Here is a 20,798-nt window from a genome sequence, read left to right on the forward strand (position 1 = left end):
GGGTCGTGGGGCCTGAGCTCTGGGCCTGGGCACTGTCCCTCAGCTTTTCAGCTCAAGGCTAGCGCTCTACCACTTGTGCCATAGCGCCACTTCCGGCTTTTTTCTTTTTGCTTATGTGGTGCTAAGGAATCGAACCAAGGGCCTCATGCATGCAAGGCAAGCACTCTACCACTGAGCCACATTCCCAGCCCCTCATTTTTTTTAATGTGTATCAGTTGTACCAAGGGCTTTCACTATGCTATCTCATGTTCATATACTATATTTTGATCAGACTAGCCCTTTAATGCTTTCTCTTTCCCTGTTACATAGTTGTCATGTATTTCAACGTTCATCCCCATCTTTCTTTATCCCTCCTCTCCCTGAAGCAGCCTCAGAATAATGTAGATATACCCAAAATTCAGCCACTTTTGCCTCAGATTTGCAACTCCTGAATAGTTGCTACAGGTACCCACCCCATCCTGAACTCAGATTCTTATGCTTGCCAGACAGGAGCTCTTACTGCTGAGCCAGGCCTCCATACTGACTTTTGCTGGTCATTTTTCAGATAAAGTCTTGCTTCCTGCTAAGTCATGGCTTGCCTATGTTAGACTTTTCTGTTGTAGCTAGTTTAATAGGCATGGACTACTGTGTCTGGCTCTTGATTGAAAAGGGTGGGTTATTTCTTGAAAAGGGTGGGTTATTTCTCCAACTCTGCATGGGTTGGATCTTCTCAATCTCCACTTCCTAAGCAGCTAGGATTAGAGCATGAGCCCCCTATGCCGGGCTTTATCCTCATTTTTAGCCAGGTCTTACACCTCAAGAGTTAGAATAAAATCTCCAGGCTGATCATCCTCCAGGAACAACAACCCAAAAGATGTGTGGCCTGGGGCTCTGAGGAGGACTATCACATGGCAGGCTATGCCTAGGTTGTTACTGCCTAGAGGCTTGAGCTGCTCCTGGAAAGATGTCTTTTTTGATATGGTTTTTTTTTTTTGTTGCTCTGTTGTGGTGAGGATTGAACTCTGTGCCTCATGCATGTCAGATGAGCACTCTTGTCATTGGGTTACACCCACGGCCCTTTCATACTTTTAAAGAGACGTAATAAATGTGTGTGACAGGAATAAAAGGAGGTCCAATAGAAATACTTCCCCTATCCTCCTCTGACCTCACTTGTGAAGCAATACACTTACCAGTTGCTTCTGCATGTCTTTCCAAAGGTTGTCCTTTGTTGAGATGCCGAACAGTACATATTTTAGGCAGGAGAGGGATGGGAAGTGGAGCATAGTTAGAAGGCCATCTTGGCTTTCCTTGATAGCATTGCTGGAGTCTGTCCTGAGTGATCGACCGCCTGAGATGAGCAAAGAGCGTGGAGGAGGGGTGCTCACTAAACGCTGCTAGTCAATCACTGGAACTTAATTGTGCTTGGAGGATAGGTCTCATGACAGCCTGAGTGGCGCCCACCTAAGGACCTAGCCAGGAACTGTACCCAGAGCTGGTGTCTGTATGCATTGCGGCACTGGCACAGGGGTGCCCACATCTGAAGACCTCGCCTGAAACTGTATCTAGAACAGATTAAGTTTACACTTCCACACCCCAGTGTCTAAACATGGACATGCACACGTGTGTGTGCACTATGCTCACACACCAAGGTGTGTGTGTGGCCACTGAGAAACCATACCCTACATCATTACACGCTATGAGTGTATGTAGGTCCTGTCTGTATGTGGTGTGTGCTTGCTATGTGTACACACGGCAGGAAGAATTGTGCATGTTGCGTGCGTGCCGAGGTTTGGCGGGTCCGTGCACTGTTTGTTCGATCATGTGTAAGGACCTGTGTACTAATATGTGCAGTACAAACTACGTATATTACATGTGCATTTCATGTACCCAATGCGTGAGAACCAAGGCAGATGATAGGCATGCTGTGTGAGAAGCTGTGCACAGTGTGCGCGTGCGCGCTCAGTATGAGAATGCGCGTGCGGGTGCGCGAGGGTCCGGCGCGGCATGCGGGACCTGGGTGAGAACCGCGCTCCCGGAGTGAAGACGCTTGCGCATGCGGACACACACGAGTCCAGTGCAGCGCGGAGGTTTGGGTAGTGCGCCTGTGCGGCCGGCGCATCCCGATGGAGCGCAGCAGCAGTTCTAGAGCGGGATCCCGGGCTGAAGGGGCTACTCGAGGCGCTCTGCTTTCCGGGAAATTAGCCGAGTCAGTCTCCGTGCGGACTTTGCCACCATCCAATATCAGGCCTGCAGGTAAAAAACAACAACAACAACAAAACCTCCAAGTGCCGGAGATGGCTTCGGACCCCCCCCCCACCCCCCGGGGAAAGGGGCGGGCTGCGCCTGGCACAGGTTATAAAGCGCGGGGGGAGGGGATGGGAAGGGGTGGCGCAGAGCTTAGATAAACGCCTTTGCCCTCTTTGGGGTCAACTGGGAGCGAGGTCCTGAGGCCGCACCCTGTCTGCGGGTGGCAAGGTTCCTTCCTGAGGTGGCAGGGTGAGTGGATGTCCTTGTGGGTGTTGAGGGTGGGTAACAAGTGTGTTTGGGGCCCATGCTTGGTGCCCAAGGAAATTCTGGGGTGCTGGCCCCCGTATGGCTGGAGGTGGGGGTGGGGTACGAGGTAGAATGGAGGGGCGGTTCTGAGGTAGATAGGGGAATGTGAGGTGGATACAGGGGAATCTGAGGTCGATGGAGGGGAAATCTGAGGTGGATGGAGCCAACTCGAGAGCGTTGGCTGGGTTTGCGCGTTCGCCCTCTCCACGTCCTGGAAAATACGCACGAGCCCTAACTGCAGCCCCCCGGCCAAGGTGGCCCCGCGTTGCGCTTCTTTCCCGTCGCAGGGGCTCTGCGGGGGAGCCAGCCCGGCATTGCCTACCTAGCGGGGGGAGGGGGGGTGGGATTCGCGGGCTCCGGACTGACGGCCCTCCCCCTGCGCCCCACACGCCGGGGCTGAGTGCGATCCGCCGCTCAGGTGTCGGGCCTTGAACTGCGGCTTCCTGAAGCCTGCGTGGCTGTCGTCCGGAGCTGATGGGGGGCTGGTCTCGTAGATCGGTGTCGCAGCGGGGAGATCGTGACAACGTTGGGCAGAATTTGACGGGCGTCGCGTCCGCTGGGACTAATCTGTAAAGTGATTGCAGGTAGTGCAGGGGCGTAAGCAACGTGGAAACTGATTTCGTGCTATTTTTTTCCCCCGTGGCAGCACCTTTTTTTTTTTTAATTTTTAAGTTAATAATGTCAGCTATTTTAGAACAATTTTTCCTGACCGCAGTCTAAATATCGACCAACTCTTCATATGATTTGAGGAATGATTACATAGCCCACATGTGAGCGGTTTTATGTAAAGTGGAGGGGGGGGGGGGGAGGGAGAGGGGATAAAGAAAATTTTGGGGCTGGGGGTGTGGCTCCAGCTCCAGACCTGCTTAGCCCAAGTTCCTAGGTTCAATCCCAGTAAGGCAAAAAAATTAAAAAAACAAACCCTCAAAAGACAGGGTCTTGAGTTCTGGCTGACATGCTAGGCTTGGAAATGTTTTTAAAAACACAGTTGGGGGTGGGGGTGGGACAGTGTTTTCTGTTTGGTTTAAATCACTTCCAGTTTGCATTTCTCTGTGTGTGTGTGAGTGTGTGTGTGTGCGCGCGCGTGCGTGCGTGCGTGCATGCGCCTGTGCAGGTATGCAGGTGTGAGCACTCAGGGTCTCATGCTTGATGGGCACACTGGATGGGCAGGCTTGCTGGATTGTTTTTCCAGCTCACCTATGGCCCTCTACCACTTGAGCCACTCCTCCATTCTGGCATTTTGTTGGTTAATGGGGCTGGCTTTGAACCTCCATCTTACAGGTCTCAGCCTCCTGAGGAGGGAGGATTCCGAACAGGAGTCACCAGTGCCAATCCCAGTTTGCATTGTTATGTTTTTTATTCAATGCAGAGCTTAGTAAGTATCCCAGGGTCTTGATATAAATACCTTTTAAATGTGTGCTTCTATTTTCATCCTTTGACATCTGGCAAGTAAGAACCTAGAAATCCACCCACCAGAACTGAGCCTTCCTGCCAGAGTGGACTTTGAGAATAAAACATTGGAAACACTTATGAAAGTAATGCCTCTGAACATCACATTTATAATAACAATAAAATATTTTTTTAAAAAGCATTGGGAAGAGGAATGAGAGAAAGGGAGCAGCTAATACTAAGTAAATGGAAAGAAATGTACATATAGTCAGATTTGTAAAAAAAATAGTTTTATTGTTAAAGGTCATAGACTTCATAAGCAATGTAGATTAAGATGACTGTCATTGTGAAGATTAAAAGGTGTGTGTGACTTTACAAGGATAAATTTAAAAAACATTAGAAAGAGGTGGTTGTGAGTTTGCATTTGTATTTGGTGAAAAGTTAAAAAATTTAGATGTTCTATTGTACTAATGAGAGGTGAGGTGGGGCTGTATGATTGGCTCTTCAGTTTATCTTGTATTTTAATTTATTTAAAGAAACTTAAGGGAAATCTTTGCAAGGCATGCACTCTACCGCTGAGCTACCTTCCCAGCCCAAGGGAAATCTTTGCTTAAATTTTTTTTTTTTTAATTTTTGCCAGTGTGGGGCCTGAACTCTGGGCCTGGGCGCTGTCCCTCAGCTCTTCAGCTCAAGGCAAGCACTCTACCACTTGAGCCACATTGCCACTTCTGGCTTTTTCTGCTTATGTGGTGCTGAAGACTCATGCATGCAAGGGAAGCACTCTACCACTGAGCCACCTTCCCAGCCCCCTGTTTAAGTTACTTTTTTTTTTTTGTGACAGGGTCTTCCTTTGTAGCCATAGCCTAGGCTGGAAGACTTTAAGCTGGTCCCAGCTAAGGGGGATTTTTGTTATAAGAATCATTTAATATACTATATGATAATAATGATAGTTTAAAGCTATTTTCCTATATTTTAAATTAGAAATAATGGAAATACATGTGAAAGTTTCAAGTGTTAAACTTATTTGTACATTAATATTAGTGTTGTAAAACTGAAATGCTCAATTTAGCTGCCAGGTTGGTATCATTGTGCATTCTTTTGTGGCTGATTGGGCCAGGTACTTAGCAAATGTCATCTTCAAAAAAAAAATCTTGATTCTTGAGTATTATTATAATCTAGTCTTGGGCTCAGTGGTAGAGTGCTTGCTAGCATGCAAGAAGCCCTAGATTTAATTCCTAGCACTGCAGAAAAAAAGTGTGTATGTGTGTGCATGTGATAGTTCATAAAACCATGTGTCAAGGCTTTACTATTCTAGAATTCATTCTTAATTAACTTTCTAGAGGATCAACCATTGTTCCTCAGTGATTACTGAGTGATGGGGGGGGGAGGGAGGGAGCTGTAGAAGACAGAAAGGTCTGAGACTCTGTGGTAATGCCCTGTCATGTTAGTTGGCATATTTGGGAGATATAAGTGGATAAATGCTTTTCCTGGGAGCTGTTATAAAAGATAGCAAGGGAATGATTTTGGTTGATTCCTCTAGCAACAGGTTTCTCCAGCATTGAAATCCTGTGCTTTTTCCTCATTATCTACCACCAGCAATGCTTTCTTTCATCCCTTTTACTTACTCCTGGGATAGAAATAATATACTATTCTTTATAGTGTTTATGATGTGTGCATTTCTTTCCAGATTTCTTCAATGATCCACTGATGATTTAAAAGTATAGGATTGGACCAGGTGCCAGTGGCTCATACCTGTAATCCTAGCTACTCAGAAGGCTCAGACTTGGAAGATCATGGTTCAAAGCCAGCTCCAGAAGAAAGGTCCTCACGATTCTATCTCCAATTAAGCACCCAAAAGCCAGGCTGGAGATGTGGCTCAAGTGGTAGAGCTCCAACTGAGCAAGCAAGCTGATCAAGCTCAAGGCCCTAAGTTCAAATTTTGCTACTGACAAAAATTAAATTATATTAAGCTAAATTAAAAAAATCTTGCTGGGCTTGAAGGTATGGCTCTAGGTTCTTGAACTTCAATCCTATTACCACCCAAAATGTGTTTTTTTAATCTACATATATTTATGTAGTTTCAGAAGTTTCTTTTACCATTGAATTCAAGTTTTATTCCATTATGACATAAGAGGATACAGGAAATTATTTCAAATTTTTTCTCTGTTAAGATGTGTGTGTGTGGGGGGTGTGCATGCATGTGCATGCTGGTCTTGGGTCTTGAACTCAGGCCTGGGCTCTGTTCCTGAGATTTTGTGCTCAAGGCTAGCACTCTACGATTTGAGCCACAGCCCCACTTCCAGTTTTTTGATGATTAATTGGAGATAAGAGTCTCAAGAACTTTGCTGCCTGAGCTGGTTTTGAACTGTGATCCTCTGATGTCAGCCTTCTGAATAAATTATAGACATGAGCCATAGGCACCTGGCAAGATTTACTTGTATGGATTAAAATATGATCTATTTTGCAGAAAGTTCAATGGACTGCTAAGAAGAATGTGTATTCTGCTGCTGTTGGATAAAATAAATACTCTAGATGTCTATGAAGTCCCTCTGGTCAATGGCGATGTATAATTCTGAGATAATTTTATTGATTATTTCTGTCTGCTTGGATCTAAGAAGCACATGTTCAGCTTGTGTATGCATATTTATATCTAATGTCCCTAAAGAGTGATCAAAACAAGCTAAGTAAGAGCACGAGGCCCTGAGTTCTAGCCCCAGTATCAGCATAGAAGAAAAAAGAATAACCAGCACAAAAAGGGCTGGAAGCATGATTAATCAGTAGAGCACCTGCCTAGCAAGCTTGAGGCCCTGAGTTCAAACTCTAGTACCACCAAAACAACATCAACAACCAAACCAGATTATCAGGAGAAAAATCACATTTAATTACATGTGCCTGCACAGGAGTCTTCAAAATAGGCAACCTGAAAAATAAAAGATTCAGGTGATTGAAGTTTAAATAAATTCCTGAGCTACAGAAAGGAATAGAGACTTGGGATTTGTGGCATGGGGGGGGGGTGGGGGGGAGGGAGTGCAGAATTTATAGGAGGGTGAGGAGAGGAAACAAGGTGAATAAAGTTTGGCTTGTTATGCAAATAAAGTGTCAGGTAAGAAAAGTTGTCTCGAGCATCCCACTTCTTGATATACATACATATACTCTAATCAATATAAATTTCATATATATATGTATATATATATGTACATTTCTTCCACAGAATGACAGTTTTCAGAGTTTCTCCTGCCGTTTCAATTTCCCAGAATAATGAGTGTAAAATATGCCAAACACATCTATTTTGGAGTGGCATATTCTGGTTTCCTACCATATTTTGAGGTGGTCTACCTGAGCCCCAACACATGTCATTTCTACTGATGAGCATGCACTATTACTAAGCTACATCCCCTCCCCCCCAATGCTGTCATTTCCATTTCTGACCTTCTTCCTCTACCTTCCACAAGGGTTACAGAGGTTTTGTCTTTCTTGTAGTAGTTTGAATTTAGGGCATTGTATCATGCGGAGTCAGCCTCCAGCCCCCCCTTTTTTTTGATTATTAGGATCTCACTTTTTGCCTGGGGCTCTTGCCTAGACCATCATCGTTCTATTTTATGTTTCCTGTTAAAGCTAGGATGACAAGTTTGCGCCACCATATCTCAGCTTCTTTTGTTAGATGGAGTCTCATGAACTTTTTTTCCCCTAAACTGGCCTAAAACCTTTATCATCCTGATCTCAGTCTCCCACTGAGCAGGGGTGACTGGGTCTTACCACCACCCCAAAAGTTGGTTGAGAAAAGAGTGTTGAGGATTTTTGTTTTGCCTGAGCTGCTCTCAAATTGTGATCCTCCCAATCTCAGCCTCCTGAGGATTACAGGCGTGAGGCATCATACCAGGTTTGTAGGGATTAGATTTTTTTTTCTTTTTTAAAGAACAGTTCAGTTGGGCACTGTTGATTTACACACCTTTAATCCTAGCTACTCAGGGGCTGAGATCTGCAGATGAAGGTTTGAAGCCAGCCCTCCAAGAAAAGTCAGAAAAGTTGTAACACTCATCAAATTAGTCATCAGAAAGCCCCTAAATTTAAGCCCCAGTTCAGGCATGCACAAATAAACATCTTCTGCAGGGAATACATTAATTGAATAACAAAACAGTTTACAAGGTTGATTTGGGTAAGGTAAAAAATAGGGATGGGCTGGGAATGTGGCTTAGTGGTACAGCGCTTGCCCAGCATGCATGGGTTCGATTCCCCAGCACCACATACACAGAAAAAGCCAGAAGTAGTTCAGTGGCTCAAGTGGTAGAACACTAGCCTTGAGCAAAAAGCCCAGGGACAGTGCCCTGGCCCTGAATTCAAGCCCTGAGTTCAAGGACTGGGGGAAAAAATAGGGATGGATTTTGGGGAGACTTTGGTAAAGTGGGCTTTGTTGGGAGGATTTAATGATATATAGTGCCTGGTGATATGATAATACTGCCTAGTTTGCTGGAGGGCATTTGTGAATTGGGTTAGCTTTAGATTTGAAAACTTCCCTTGGCCCTCTCCTCTAGCCTGTTAGGAAAAGTGGGAAGAAGAGGAGGTAATTGTGGGGACTTACCCTTGGGGCATTGCGCCTCAGGGAGGGATTGTTCCCTGGGTTCTACAGATCTAAGGTGGCCCCAAGGAAAATGGTGCTTACTGGCTCCGCATCTGAGGCTCTGGGTGGACTGGGCCTCTGGATTCCCCCGCAGTGCTTCTGAGGTCAGTTTGTGCCAATCCTGACCTACTTTTCTGTTGGGAAGTATTTGTTTTCTTCTTGCTTAGGAACTTTCTTCCTTGTTATTTTTTTTTCTTTTTATTATCTTTAGGTAGTTCTACAAAGGACTTGCCATTTAACAAAGCAGTTTATGAACACAGCGCATCTTGATCACCTCCTTCAACATTTTCACCCATGCCTCTCCTACCTACTCCTTCCCTCTTCTTAATTTTGTGGCTATACATTGGATTCTTGTCTGAATTTTCCCCCACCTCCATTCTCCTCTCTTTATTAACTTTTTTTTTTTTTTTTGGTCCGTCATGGGGCTGGAACTCTGGGCCTGGGCACTGTCCCTCAACTCTTCAGCTCAAGGCGATTGCTCTACCACTTGATCCACAGGGCTACTTCTGGTATTCTGGTGGTTTATTGGAGATAAGAGTCTCAAGGACTTTTCCTGCCCAGGCTGGCTTTGACCCGAGATCCTCAGATCTCAGCCTCCTGAGTAGCTAGGATTACAGGTGTAGGCCATCTGCTCTAGGCTCTTAGTATTGTTTTTATATTCACCTGAGAAATGTTTCAGGGCTGGGAATGTGGCTTAGTGGTAAATTGCTTGCCTAGCATTCATGAAGCCCTGGGTTCAATTCCTCAGTACCATATAAACAGAAAAAGCTGGAAGTGGCGCTGTGGCTCAAGTGGTAGCGCTAGCCTTGAGCAAAAGAAGCTCAGGGACAGTGCCCAGGCCCTGAGTTCAAGCCCCAAGACTGGCAAAAAAAAGTTTCAGTTATTTATCACTCTAAAAAATTACAACCTATTTTTCACAGTTTTTCTGAGTTGAGCAGGTCTTCACTTCCACTTGGACTGCCACACTACTTAACTGGATACTTAGCAAGGGTCAAAATGTCCAAGATGGCTTCTTAATTCCCAGGTGTGTAAACATTGTCCAGTGTGTTGGAATATCTAACAGCCTGGCGCACAGCTATGCTTCAGGAGTGAGGGAACACAGTTCCTAGTTTGTTTGTTTTCTGTTTTGTTTTTTGGTGGTTGTGGGGCCTGAATTCAGGGCTTTGGCTCTGTCCCTGAGCTGTTTCTGCCCACGGCTAATGCTCTACCACTTTGAGCCACAGCTCCACTTCTGGTTTTCTGGTAGTTAATTGGAGATAAGAGTAATACTTTAAAAAAATATTGTTATTATAAAGGTGATATACAGAGGGGTTACAGTTACATACGTCAGGTAGAGTACATTTCTTTTTATTATTATTATCTTTAAGTAGTTGTACAAAGACGTTCCCATTCTACAAAACAGTACATGAGTACAAAGTGTCTGACAACATTGTTACCCATCTCTCCTAACCCATCCCTTCTCTCATTTTTTTTCTTTAATTGGGATTAGGTGATTACATAAATTTCACATATTTCACACTCTTGTGGAAGTGATACTTTGTTAAAGTCACACACACATTTTAACCTTCACAAGGCAAATTGTCATTATTATGGTCTATACAGTTGATGAATTCTATGAGACTTGACAATATGTTTTTTTCACAGCAGGTGATGTTTACATTTCTTTCCTTTTGCTTAGTGTAAGCTGCTCCGTCTTATTCTGATCCTCCTCCCGGCTTCCCTCCGTTGTTGCATGCATATTAGAGTACATTTCTTTTGGGGCAATATCATTCCTTCCCTCACTCTCTGCCTGTTTTTCCCTCCCATCTCCACCCACAACTTGCATAGTTCACTTTCAACACTGTGTCCAGTGAGTACCAGACTATCATTTTGCTACATTCAGTGATCAAAGTGAGTCCTAACTAAGGTCAGCACAGATGCAAGGGAAGAGGAAATAGATTCCAACTCCTGATATGAGGAGTAGCACATACACCAACTGCAAAAACTTACTGGTAAAGAGTTAATGGTCTTTTTTTTCAGTATCTTCTGCGCTGGATAAGTAAATGGAAATTAAGAAGGACCACGTAATTTGTTCATGGGCACACGGTAAATGGTAAATTAGGCTTTACTCCTAGTGGGCTTCCCACTAGAGTTTAAGTTGTTTTGTATGTACATGTCCGTTCTGGGGCTTGAACTCTGGGCCTGGGCAATGTCCCTGCACTTTTCTGCTCAAGGCTAGTGCTCTACAACTTGAGCCACAGCTCCACTTCTGACTTTTTTGGTAGTTCATTGGAGATAAGAGTCCCACATACTTTCTTGCCCAGACTGGCTTTGAACCATGATCTTAGTGAAACACTACTATTGATCAAACATGACATGAAGCTGCGGTTAGTGAGTTCAGTTTGGGTTTCTTCTGCATAGATGAGGCTCATGGAAATGGAGAGGTGTACTGAACAGTCAGGCAGAACAGACCTGTATCCCCAGGCTCTTGAAGAAAAAAAGCTGCTTCAAACTTCCCCTGCATGGGCAAGGGGAGTGTCTGCAACTAGAACTACTGGAGTCTTCACACAGATTACAATCGTGGGGATGTGGCAGACTAGAAATGAGGTAGGCTTAACTTCATGGCAAGTGTTAAGCTGATCTTGAGAGAAAACATGGTATTAAAAAAACTATGATACTATGACTACGAGAGACTAGAATCCTAGTAACCAGGTCTGATCTACCAGGTCCTTTGTTGGAGTCCTGTTGAAGAATCTAATGTGTGGAGTTGAGATGTCCTGGGTTCAGTATGGCTTAATCTGGTCATCTCCCCTCAGGGCCGGTGTCATACCTTTCTGGTGCCTTGTTACCTAAGTTGCCTGCTGATTCTGATCTGCTGATGTTGACAGATACTCTAATTGGGGACCACATCATTGGGCAATGCCAGTGTATGGGGGGCTGGTTTTGCCACCTTTTTTTTTTTTTTTTGGTCCGGTCGTGGGGCCTGAACTCTGGGCCTGGGCACTGTCCCTCAGCTCTTCAGCTCAAGGCTAGCGCCCTACCACTTGAGCCACAGAGCCACTTCCGGCTTTTTTCTCTTTGCTTATGTGGTGCTGAGGAATCGAACCCAGGGCCTCATGCATGCTAGGCAAGCACTCTACCACTGAGCCATATTCCTAGCTCTCCATATTATTTATTTTGGCTGTATTTTCTATCAACAGCTTTAATCCCTTCCAAAAGGATGGGAACATATGTGCATACCTGAAATTAATAAATGCAGGGCATGGCATGCCCTTGCAGCTGGAGTCTTTTCTCCAGGCGCCTGAAGCCCTCATCAAGCAGTGCTATATCCCGGTTTCAAAATAATGCTCTCAAAATAATGCTCTCACATGTGCCATTATCTTGGAATCACCATTAGAACCTTAAACTGGGAAAACCAATGCTTGCTTGCTTGCTTTATTTATTTATTTAGTCAGTAGTGGGGCTTGAACTCTGGACCTGGCCGCTGTCCCTGAGCTCTTCAGCTCCAGGGAAGCACTCTACCACTTGATCCACAGCGCCACTTCCGGTTTTCTGGTGGTTTCTTGGAGATAAGAGTCTTGTTGACTTTCCTGCCCAGGCTGGCTTTGAACCATGATCCTCAGATCTCAGCCTCCTGAGTAGCTAGGATTACAGGTGTGAGCCACCGGCACCCAGCTGTGCTCATTTTTAAAACAACCTGCACCTTAGCACTTAGCAATGCATTTTTAGTATTGCAAGGAGGGAGCAACAGCATTGTGCAGTGTGCTAGTGTCTCCTCTTAGTGGGTTTTGATCTTTTTCTTCCTTATTAACTATATGTGCTCAGTTTACCTGGGCAGCATTCATTGGTGACAATTGGTGGTGAAATATGATAGTCCTCCATGGAAGTGTTCCTGCACTTCGGTAATTTTCCCCCAGAAGAGGTAAGTGTTAAGAACAAAATTTTAACAGTGAGTACTTTCATCAACTAGATAACAAATATTATTTAAGCAAGTTTAGTTTTGTCTTCAGACCAAAGCTTTAAAAAAAAAACTTTGTAATTCTAATTATAGTTTTCTTAATGCGAAATGTGTTCCTGTTCTTTTTCCCCCTGCTCACCCACTTAAATTTCCACTTCACTTGATTTTATGTTCACCAGTCATGAGTTTTTATTTCCCAAAGAATAATGGCTTCTTATTTATGGTTCATTAATTTCTACATGTCCCTAATCTTCTGGGTGAAATTAACTATTTTTATAGAAAAACAAGGGAACGAAATGAACTGTGTTACTTTGCCTTGCTCAGCTTTAATTTCTCTTAGTTGTTTTTTATTTGGTTTCTCTCAGTTTCAGCTGAAGAGCCTGATGAGATTCAGGGGCTTCTACTGAAGAATGTCAAATATCCTTTGGGGTACCTAATTTTATTCCTTAAAAGTTAAAGGATTCAGGCTGGGAAGGTGGCTCAGTGGTAGAGTGCTTGCCTCACATGCATGAGGCCCTGGGTTCGATTCCTCAGCACCACATAAGCAGAAAAAGCCGGAAATGGCACTGTGGCTCAAGTGGTAGAGCACTAGCCTTGAGCTGAAGAGCTGAGGGACAGCACCCAGGCCCAGAGTTTAAGGCCCAAGACCAGAAAAAAAAAAAAGTTAAAGGATTCTTTCTTCTCTGGCAGGTAAAGATAAGTTTAGAGTGATAGTTACTTATAATCAATTCAAGCAGACTAGAACCATAAGATACAGTATGCTGTCCAGTAGAATACTCCATGAATATCGATATGTTCTAGTTCAAAACTGTTGGGAGCCACTGGCTTCATGTGACTATGGAGAGTGGACAAACTGCAATTTACTTGTATGAATGTTTTGTGTGCTGGTCCTGGGGCTTGGACCCAGGCCCTAGGTACTGTCCTTGAGCTTTTATGCTCAAAACTAGTGCTCTCCTACTTGAGTCACAGCTCCCCCTGGCTTTCTGATGATTAACTGGAGATAAGAGTCTCATGGACTTTCCTACCTGGGCTGGCTTTGAATCATCATCCTCAGATCTCAGCTTCATGAGTAGCTAGAATTGCAAGCATGACCTACCAGCACCTGACTTTGTAACTTTTTAAATTAAAAAACAACAATATTTTTAGCCAGGTTCTGGTGGCTCACACCTGTAATCCTAGCTACTCAGGAGGCTGAGATCTGAAGATCATGGTTCAAAGCCAGGCTGGGCAGGAAGTCCATGAGACTCTTATCTCCAATTAACCACCTGAAAACTTCAAGTGGTGCTGTGGCTCAAAAGTGGTAGAGCACTAGCCTTGAGCAAAAGAGCTCAAGAACAGCCTTCAGGCCCTGAGTTCAAGCTTCAGGAACGGCACACCCACACACAAAAGAATTTTGAGGTGCTGGGAGCCTGTAATCCTAGCTACTCAGGAGGCTGAGATCTAAGGATTGTGGTTCAAAGCCAGCATGGGCAGGAACATCTGTGAGACTCCTATCTCCAATAAACCACTTGAAAACTGGAAGTGGCACTGTGGCTCAAGCGGTAGAGTAGTGCTAGCCTTGAGCTGAAGAGCTGAGGAACAGTGCCCAGGCCCAGAGTTCAAGCCCCACGACAGACCAAAAAAAAAAAAAAAAAGACCCATCAGGGGCCATGAGGTTGGTGAGGGCATTTGGGGGCTGTTCTCTAGGACGTGCTCACTAAAGTGGATAAGTTTCAGCTCTTGTTCCAGCTTGCACCTCACAGTCTGGCCTCGGGCATTGGCCCTGAGAATGCAGCGGCTTATCTGTAAATCAAAGAGTGCAGTGGGTGATCTTCCTGGTGCTTTCCAGCTCTGATGTTGCAGCCCCGTAAACAGAAAGATATGTCTGCTCTTTCCTTTTCCTGGTGGGATCAAAAGCCATGTAGTTTGAAGGTCTTCGACCCCCATTACAGCCAAGCTGAGGGCTCTACTTTCTTTCTAGCCCATGCCTTAGGTCAGACCCTGGCATCTCAGACCTGTCCAGCATGGAGAGAGCCTTGGGGCCTCTGTACCCTTCCCTTTCACGTGCCATCATGCCACTCTTGATGTTAGCTCCTCTGACGTCTCCCGTGCACTTCCTACAGTATACAGTCTAAATTTCTTTCTTTTCTTTTTTTTGGTTTTATTGTCAGTCCTGAGGCTTGAACTCGGGGTCTGGGCACTGGCCCTGAGCTTCTTTTGCTCAAGGCTAGCACTCTACCACTTGAGCCACAGCGCCACTTCCAGTTTTTTCTGTTTATATGGTACTGAGGAATTGAACCCAGGGCTTCATGCATGCTAGGCAAGCACTCTCCCAGCCCCTACAGTCTGAATTTCTGGTAATGGGGTTTCCAGGCTGGTGGGATGAAGCTGGACCCTCCAGCTTCTTTCTCTCCTTCCCTCCCTCCCTCCCTCCCTCCCTCCCTCCCTTCCTCCCTTTCTTCCTCCCTTTCTTCCTCCCTTCTTTCTTTCCTTCCTTCCTTCCTTCCTTCCTTCCTTCTTTCCTTTCTTTTTTTTTTGTTGGTAGTGGGGCTTGAACTCTGGACCTGGGCGCTGTCCCTGAGCTCTTCAGCTCAAGCTGAGTGCTCTACCACTTGAGCCACAGCACCACTTCCGGTTTTCTGGTGGTTTATTGGAAATAAGAGTCTTATGAACTTTCCTGGCCAGCCTGGCTTTGAACTGTAGTCCTCAGATCTCAGCCTCCTGAGTAGCTAGGATTACAAGAGTGAGCCACCAGTGCCTGGCTCTAGCCTCCTTTGTATAGCTAGTGAGCACTAGCTGTTAGAGTCCAGCACATTTTCAACCACTTGCATTTGGCTAGGTTCTGTTGGACCAATATTCTTTTCCTCTGTGTCTACTGTTGTCCTATTTGTTTACCCTATTCATTCTTCAGTATTTTTCCCTGACACACATACTTCTGGTGTTTTTTTTCCCTTTCTCTTTCATTTTTTATTACGGTATTGATTATATTAATGCAGGTGAACTGTGTGCAAATAAAATTGGGGTTAGCATTTGGAAGTTGAATTGCACAAATCTTAAATACAGAATGTGATAAATTTGTGTTTCTTTGTTTTTTGCCAATCTAGGGGCTTGAACTCAGGGCCTGAGCTCTGTCCCTGAGCTTCTTTTGCTCAAGGCTAGCACTCAACCACTTGAGCCACAGCACTACTTTCAGCTTTTCTGTGAATGTGGTACTGAGGAATTGAACCCAGGGCTTTATGCATGCTAAGCAAGTACTCTACCACTGAGCCACCTTCCCAGCCAGAATGTGATAAATATTTTATGACACACTCATGTAACTAAGGAATTAAACATTAGATCAAGAAATTAAACATTTCTACTACCCAGAAAGCTCTCTCTTGCTATCTCCTACTTATTACCCTCTGAAGGTAGCCACTGTTCTCACTTTTTTTTTCCTAGAGATTGGCTTTTCTTATCTTTAAACTTTATCAAATAGATTAATGTAGTGTATACTTTTTATTATGGTTATATTATATACATATAAAAATAAAATCTGTTTACCGTAAAAGCTACATTTGCATAATACTTTCAAGTATATATTTCAGTGGCATCAGTAGCATTCTTATGGTTGTGCTACTGCATCACTATCCATTTCCAGAACTTTCTCATCAAATGTGTTCTTTGCCCACTCTTATGTCTGTAAGATAAATACCTGCTGTTACAGGTGCTGATGGTTCATTTGTTTTTCTTTCTTCATAGCATTATATTGTGAACTGATATCAAAATTTATTCTATCTATATTCTCTTGCTGGTGGGAAGTTAGATTATTCCCCCCCACCCCGCCCAAAGCTGCTATGAACACGATGCTTGTATATGAATCTTGGTGCCTATGCAAACACATTCTGTCGGATTATACCTAGAAGTAAAATTTCCTGGTCATAATATGTGTTTGTCTTTAGCAGATTTTGTCAAACCATTTTACCACATGGCTCATATTCATTTACTTTTGCTGCTATGACAAATTACCACAAATTTAGTGGCTTACAGAAAATAAATTATCTTTTGAGTCTGGATATTATAAGTCCTAAAATGAGGTCCACAGAGGCTTTCTGAACGCTGAAGGCAAGAATCTGTTTCCTGCACTCCTTGGCTTATGGCCCTTTCTTCATTTTTCAGGGCAACTATATAACATCTTTGATTCTCTGTCTCCAGTATGTGCTTTGATTGCTACATATCTTCATTCTGACTCCAATTCTTCTACCTCCCTTGTGATAACATGGGGCTTCCCTCCCCACCAAATCCCAAGAGCCTTATTTCCATCTGCAAAGCCTTTTTCCACATAATAGAATAATTCATAGGTTCTAGGGACCAGAAGAATATCTCTGGGAGGATATGAGTCTGTCACCACATGACTGAGGCATTTTGTGTTTCCCAGAGAGAGGTCTAATTCTTCTACATCTTTGTCTGCACTGGTATTGTCAGAGTTATTTGTTTTTTTTTTTTTTTCCATTTTTCTTTTTTCTTTTTTGGTTGGTTGTGGAGCCTGAACTCTGAGCCTAGGCGCTGTCCCTCAGCTATTCAGCTCAAGGCTAGTGCTTTACCACTTGAGCCACAGAGCCACTTCCAGTTTTTTCTGCTAATGTGGTGCTGAAGAATTGAACCCAGGGCCTCATGCATGCGAGGCAAGCACTCTACCACTGAGCCACCTTCCCAGTCCCACTGAACACTTCTTCATGAGATCAAGTATACATAGTGTCTGATTTGTAAATACTCTTTGAATGCTTAGAACTTAACAGAGGGCATTCTTCAGCAGAGTGGGGAAGCAGAGCTGAAGATGTAAATGAAAGCCCAGCATCTGGATCTCAGGTAGGGTTTCCCCATGATCAAAATAGGACCAGAGCAAAAAACCTGACTTGTAGCTTCTGCATGCTTGTTGGCTTTCTCAAGGTAGTTAATCTGTAAGTGAGTAATATCCTCAAAGAAGACTTAGGCCTCAACTCCTAAGGGTGTTGGTTGGAAATGACTTCATTATGTATGTAAATGAGAGGAAAATACAGTTCCGGCAGGCTTCTGGAGAGCCTGATCACAAACCTTTTACTGGGACACAGGTTTTCCTTCTTCTAGAACTGGGCTATGTAGCACCTTGCTGCCACTTCATTTTGCAGAAGGAAAGACTTGAAGGTGAGTATCATTTTCTGCATTTCAGGAAGTAGATTTAAACCTGCCTTGGAGACTTGAGGCCACAGTGGGCAAGGAAAGTGAAACCAGAATGGAAATAAATTTCCCCTGGACACAAGATGGTGGATGCAGAAGTCTTGCCACTAGAGAGAGAAAATAAAGAAGTTTGGATTGGCAGAAGGAGAAAGGCAGACAGGATGGTGACTTCTTAATGGAAGCAGTCACTTTCCGTGTTCTGTCTCCTTCCTTCCTCTGCTTTGCTGCGTACACCTGCCCATAGTCTTATCTTTTTCCAGGCGGCTGGTTTATTGGCAGTGTTTGTGCAGCTGGGTGTTACTTTGACCCTCTAGAGTGTGGTGTGTGCGGGAAACTACAAGTGTGGCAGAGGACTTCATTCTGCCTTGATGAGGAAACTCAGTCTTCTACCAAAAACCTGCCGGTAGATACTTGGATCAAAAGGGAATAGGTCTTTGGAGAAAAATATTATCTCATAGTATTCCATCTGTACCAGGCTTAACTGGCTTCTGTTTCAAGACAGACTCTCTGTGACAATTTTATTTATTTGAATAATTACAAATATGAGTCACAGGTTGATTTGAAACAAGGGAGTACATAGGGAGGAGGGCTTGAGTCCTCATGGTCATGTGTCTGTGGAATCCAGGTGACTTCTTAGATGTCCATTCCTTCCTGTTGTACCTCAGTTATGGAGATGAAGTGGATTCATTCATGTTCAGTCTCTTGGTTGCATTAGTTATATTTCTAATGTTCAGTAGCCCATGTAGCCAGAGGCTATTATACCGGGCAGTGCAGATATAGACCATCCTCATCCTTGTAGAATTTTAGGACACAGTGTGCTCTAGGGGATTGTCTTAAACTTGTAAGGCTTCTGCATGCTGGTCCTGGGGCTTGAACTCAGGCCCTGGGCACTGTCCCACTATCCCTGAGCTTTTTTGCTCAAGACTAGTGCACTGCCACTGGAGGCACAGCTCCACTTGTGGTTTTTGTCTGGCTAATTGGAGATAAGAGTCTTGACACTTTCCTGCCTGAACTGGTTTCAGAGTTTGACCCTCAAATCTTAACTTCCTGAGTGGCTAGGATTATAGGCATGAGCCACCAGTGCCCTGCCACTTGTAGGTCTCTTAATAGAGGAGAACACAGATGTATATTCATAGTGCATTTAGTTTGAAACTTCTAAGTACCTACTTGAGTGTTCAACTTTAGAAAATTTCGGCCTTCTTACATTTGTAATACAACAAAGGAATTTATTTTCTGAAGTCTTTAGTATTATAGAGAAGTTTAACATTCTTATGTAAGGATAGCTTATTTCTCTTCGAAAGGATTAAAACTTTGTCTTTTTTTTTTTTGGTTGGTCGTGGGGCCTGAACTCTAAGCTTGGGTGCTGGCCCTGAGCTCTTCAGCTCAAGGCTAGTGCTCTAGCACTTAAGCCACAGCACTACTTCTAGCCTCTTCTGCTTATGTGGTGCTGAGGAATCAAACCCAGGGCCTCCTGAATACAAGGCAAGCACTCTACCACTGAGCCACCTTCCCATCCTTTAGCCTTTCTTTCTAAAGGTTTGATCACTTTAGTCCAAATGGCTTGACTATAACTGTAGAAAACAAAACAGAATCAGTGCTGTGCATAGATATGGGAACTACACTGAGCACAAGAGAACTTTCTTTTTTTGTCGGTCCTGGGGCTTGAACTCTGGGCCTGGGTGCTGTTCCTCAGCTCTTTAGCTCAAGGTGAGCTGAAGTGCCACTTCCGGTTTTCTAGTGGTTTATTGGAGATAAGAGTCTCACAGACTTTCCTGACCCAGCTGGCTTTGAACCTCAATCCTTAGATCTCAGCCTCTTGAGTAGCTTCGATTACTGGGCATGAGCCACCAGCGCTCGGCTGCACTAGAGAACTTAAGAGAAATAGGTTTTATTCTTAAGATACAGATCCAAAGGTGATAACATCTAACTGTTTTGAAAAGTAACCCTTGGGCTGCAGAATTCTTTCCACCTTAGAATAAGAGCTTTTAGTGCCACACCCTGCCTTTTAGCTACATAAAGAATGAAAAGGTTCTTTAAATCTGAAATTTCCTGGGCTAAGGAAGAAATTAGCAAAACTTTTTTTTTACATTTTTTTTATTGTGAAAATACCGTACAGAGGGGTTACAATTACATGGGCAAGATTTTGAGTACATTTCTATCAAGCATTGTTGCCTCCTTTGTTTCCCCTTCCCATCCCTTCCCATCCTCCCCCCCCCACCCATCCCTCTCCTGCCAAAGTTGTAAAGTCCCTTTTTTCGACTTAAGGACTAGTACATCTCATTGTTGCAATGGGTCCACCTGTATCCCTATTTAAACGATTTGTTTTTTCCCTAACCCCAAGATAAGTATTCAAATGTTTTTTCTTTCATGTGATTGTTTCTAACATATTTATAAGATATTTCTTTGTTGCTTTGTATGTCCCTCCCCCACGGTATAACCCTGGGGTTCACTGTATTTGATGTTGGTATAATTTGTGGAGGGGAAGGGAAAAACTTTTAAGTTTGAAAGGCTTTTATGGTTCCCATTTAGTTCAGGTGTATACATGGAAGGATTTTAGGTTTTTTTTGTTTTGTTTTTGGGGGATTTTTTTGAGAGTCAGTTTTGGTGCTTGAACTCAGGGCCTGGGTGCTGTCCCGAGCTCTTTTGCTCAAGCACTTTACCACCTGGAACCACAGCGCCACTTCCAGTTTTCTGGTGGTTAGTGAAGATAAGTCTCATCGATTTTCCTGCCTGGGCTGGCTTTGAATCAGGATCTTCAGATCTCAGCCTCCTGAGTAGTTTGGATTACAAGTGAGAGTCACCAGGGCCTAGCTTCTAATTTCATTTTTTTTTGGGGTGTGTGTGTGGGGGGGCCGGTCGTGGGCCTGAACTCTGGGCCTGGGCGCTGTCCCTCGGCTCTTCAGCTCAAGGCTAGCGCTCTACTGCTTGAGCCACAGCACCACTTCCAGCTTTTTCTGTTTATGTGGCACTGAGGAACTGACCCTAGGGCTCTCATGCATGCAAGGCAAGCGTGTACCACTGAGCCACCTTCCCAGCCCCTCTGATTTCTTTTATTCCTTCTTTATTGTGATTATATATAACATGAACTTTATCATTTTACCTATTTAAATGTGTAGCTCAATGATATTAAGTACTTATTCCATGTTGTAT

At 44.1% G+C, this 20,798-nt stretch overlaps 1 protein-coding gene across 22 annotated transcripts in view; it reads left to right on the plus strand.

Annotated features, from left to right (window-relative positions):
- The first annotated feature begins 2,069 nt into the window (after positions 1 to 2,069).
- The window catches only part of Map7d2 (MAP7 domain containing 2), a 94,563-nt gene continuing 75,834 nt past the window's right edge, over positions 2,070 to 20,798 (plus strand). For 10 of the 22 annotated variants that reach the window (XM_070040738.1, XM_070040740.1, XM_070040742.1 and 7 more), the window contains exon 1: positions 2,070 to 2,232. In XM_070040738.1, coding sequence (XP_069896839.1) covers positions 2,103 to 2,232 — 130 coding nt within the window. In that variant the 5' untranslated portion in view covers positions 2,070 to 2,102. Of the gene's footprint in view, positions 2,233 to 2,381; positions 2,476 to 3,045; positions 3,117 to 11,104; positions 11,126 to 20,798 lie in introns of those variants that run through there. The other 12 variants (XM_070040754.1, XM_070040753.1, XM_070040755.1 and 9 more) reach the window with 5 other exon arrangements.

This window comes from Dipodomys merriami, unplaced genomic scaffold, assembly GCF_024711535.1.
Source record: "Dipodomys merriami isolate MVZ:Mamm:240054 unplaced genomic scaffold, mDipMer1.0.p SCAF_3, whole genome shotgun sequence".
NCBI lineage: Eukaryota > Metazoa > Chordata > Mammalia > Rodentia > Heteromyidae > Dipodomys > Dipodomys merriami.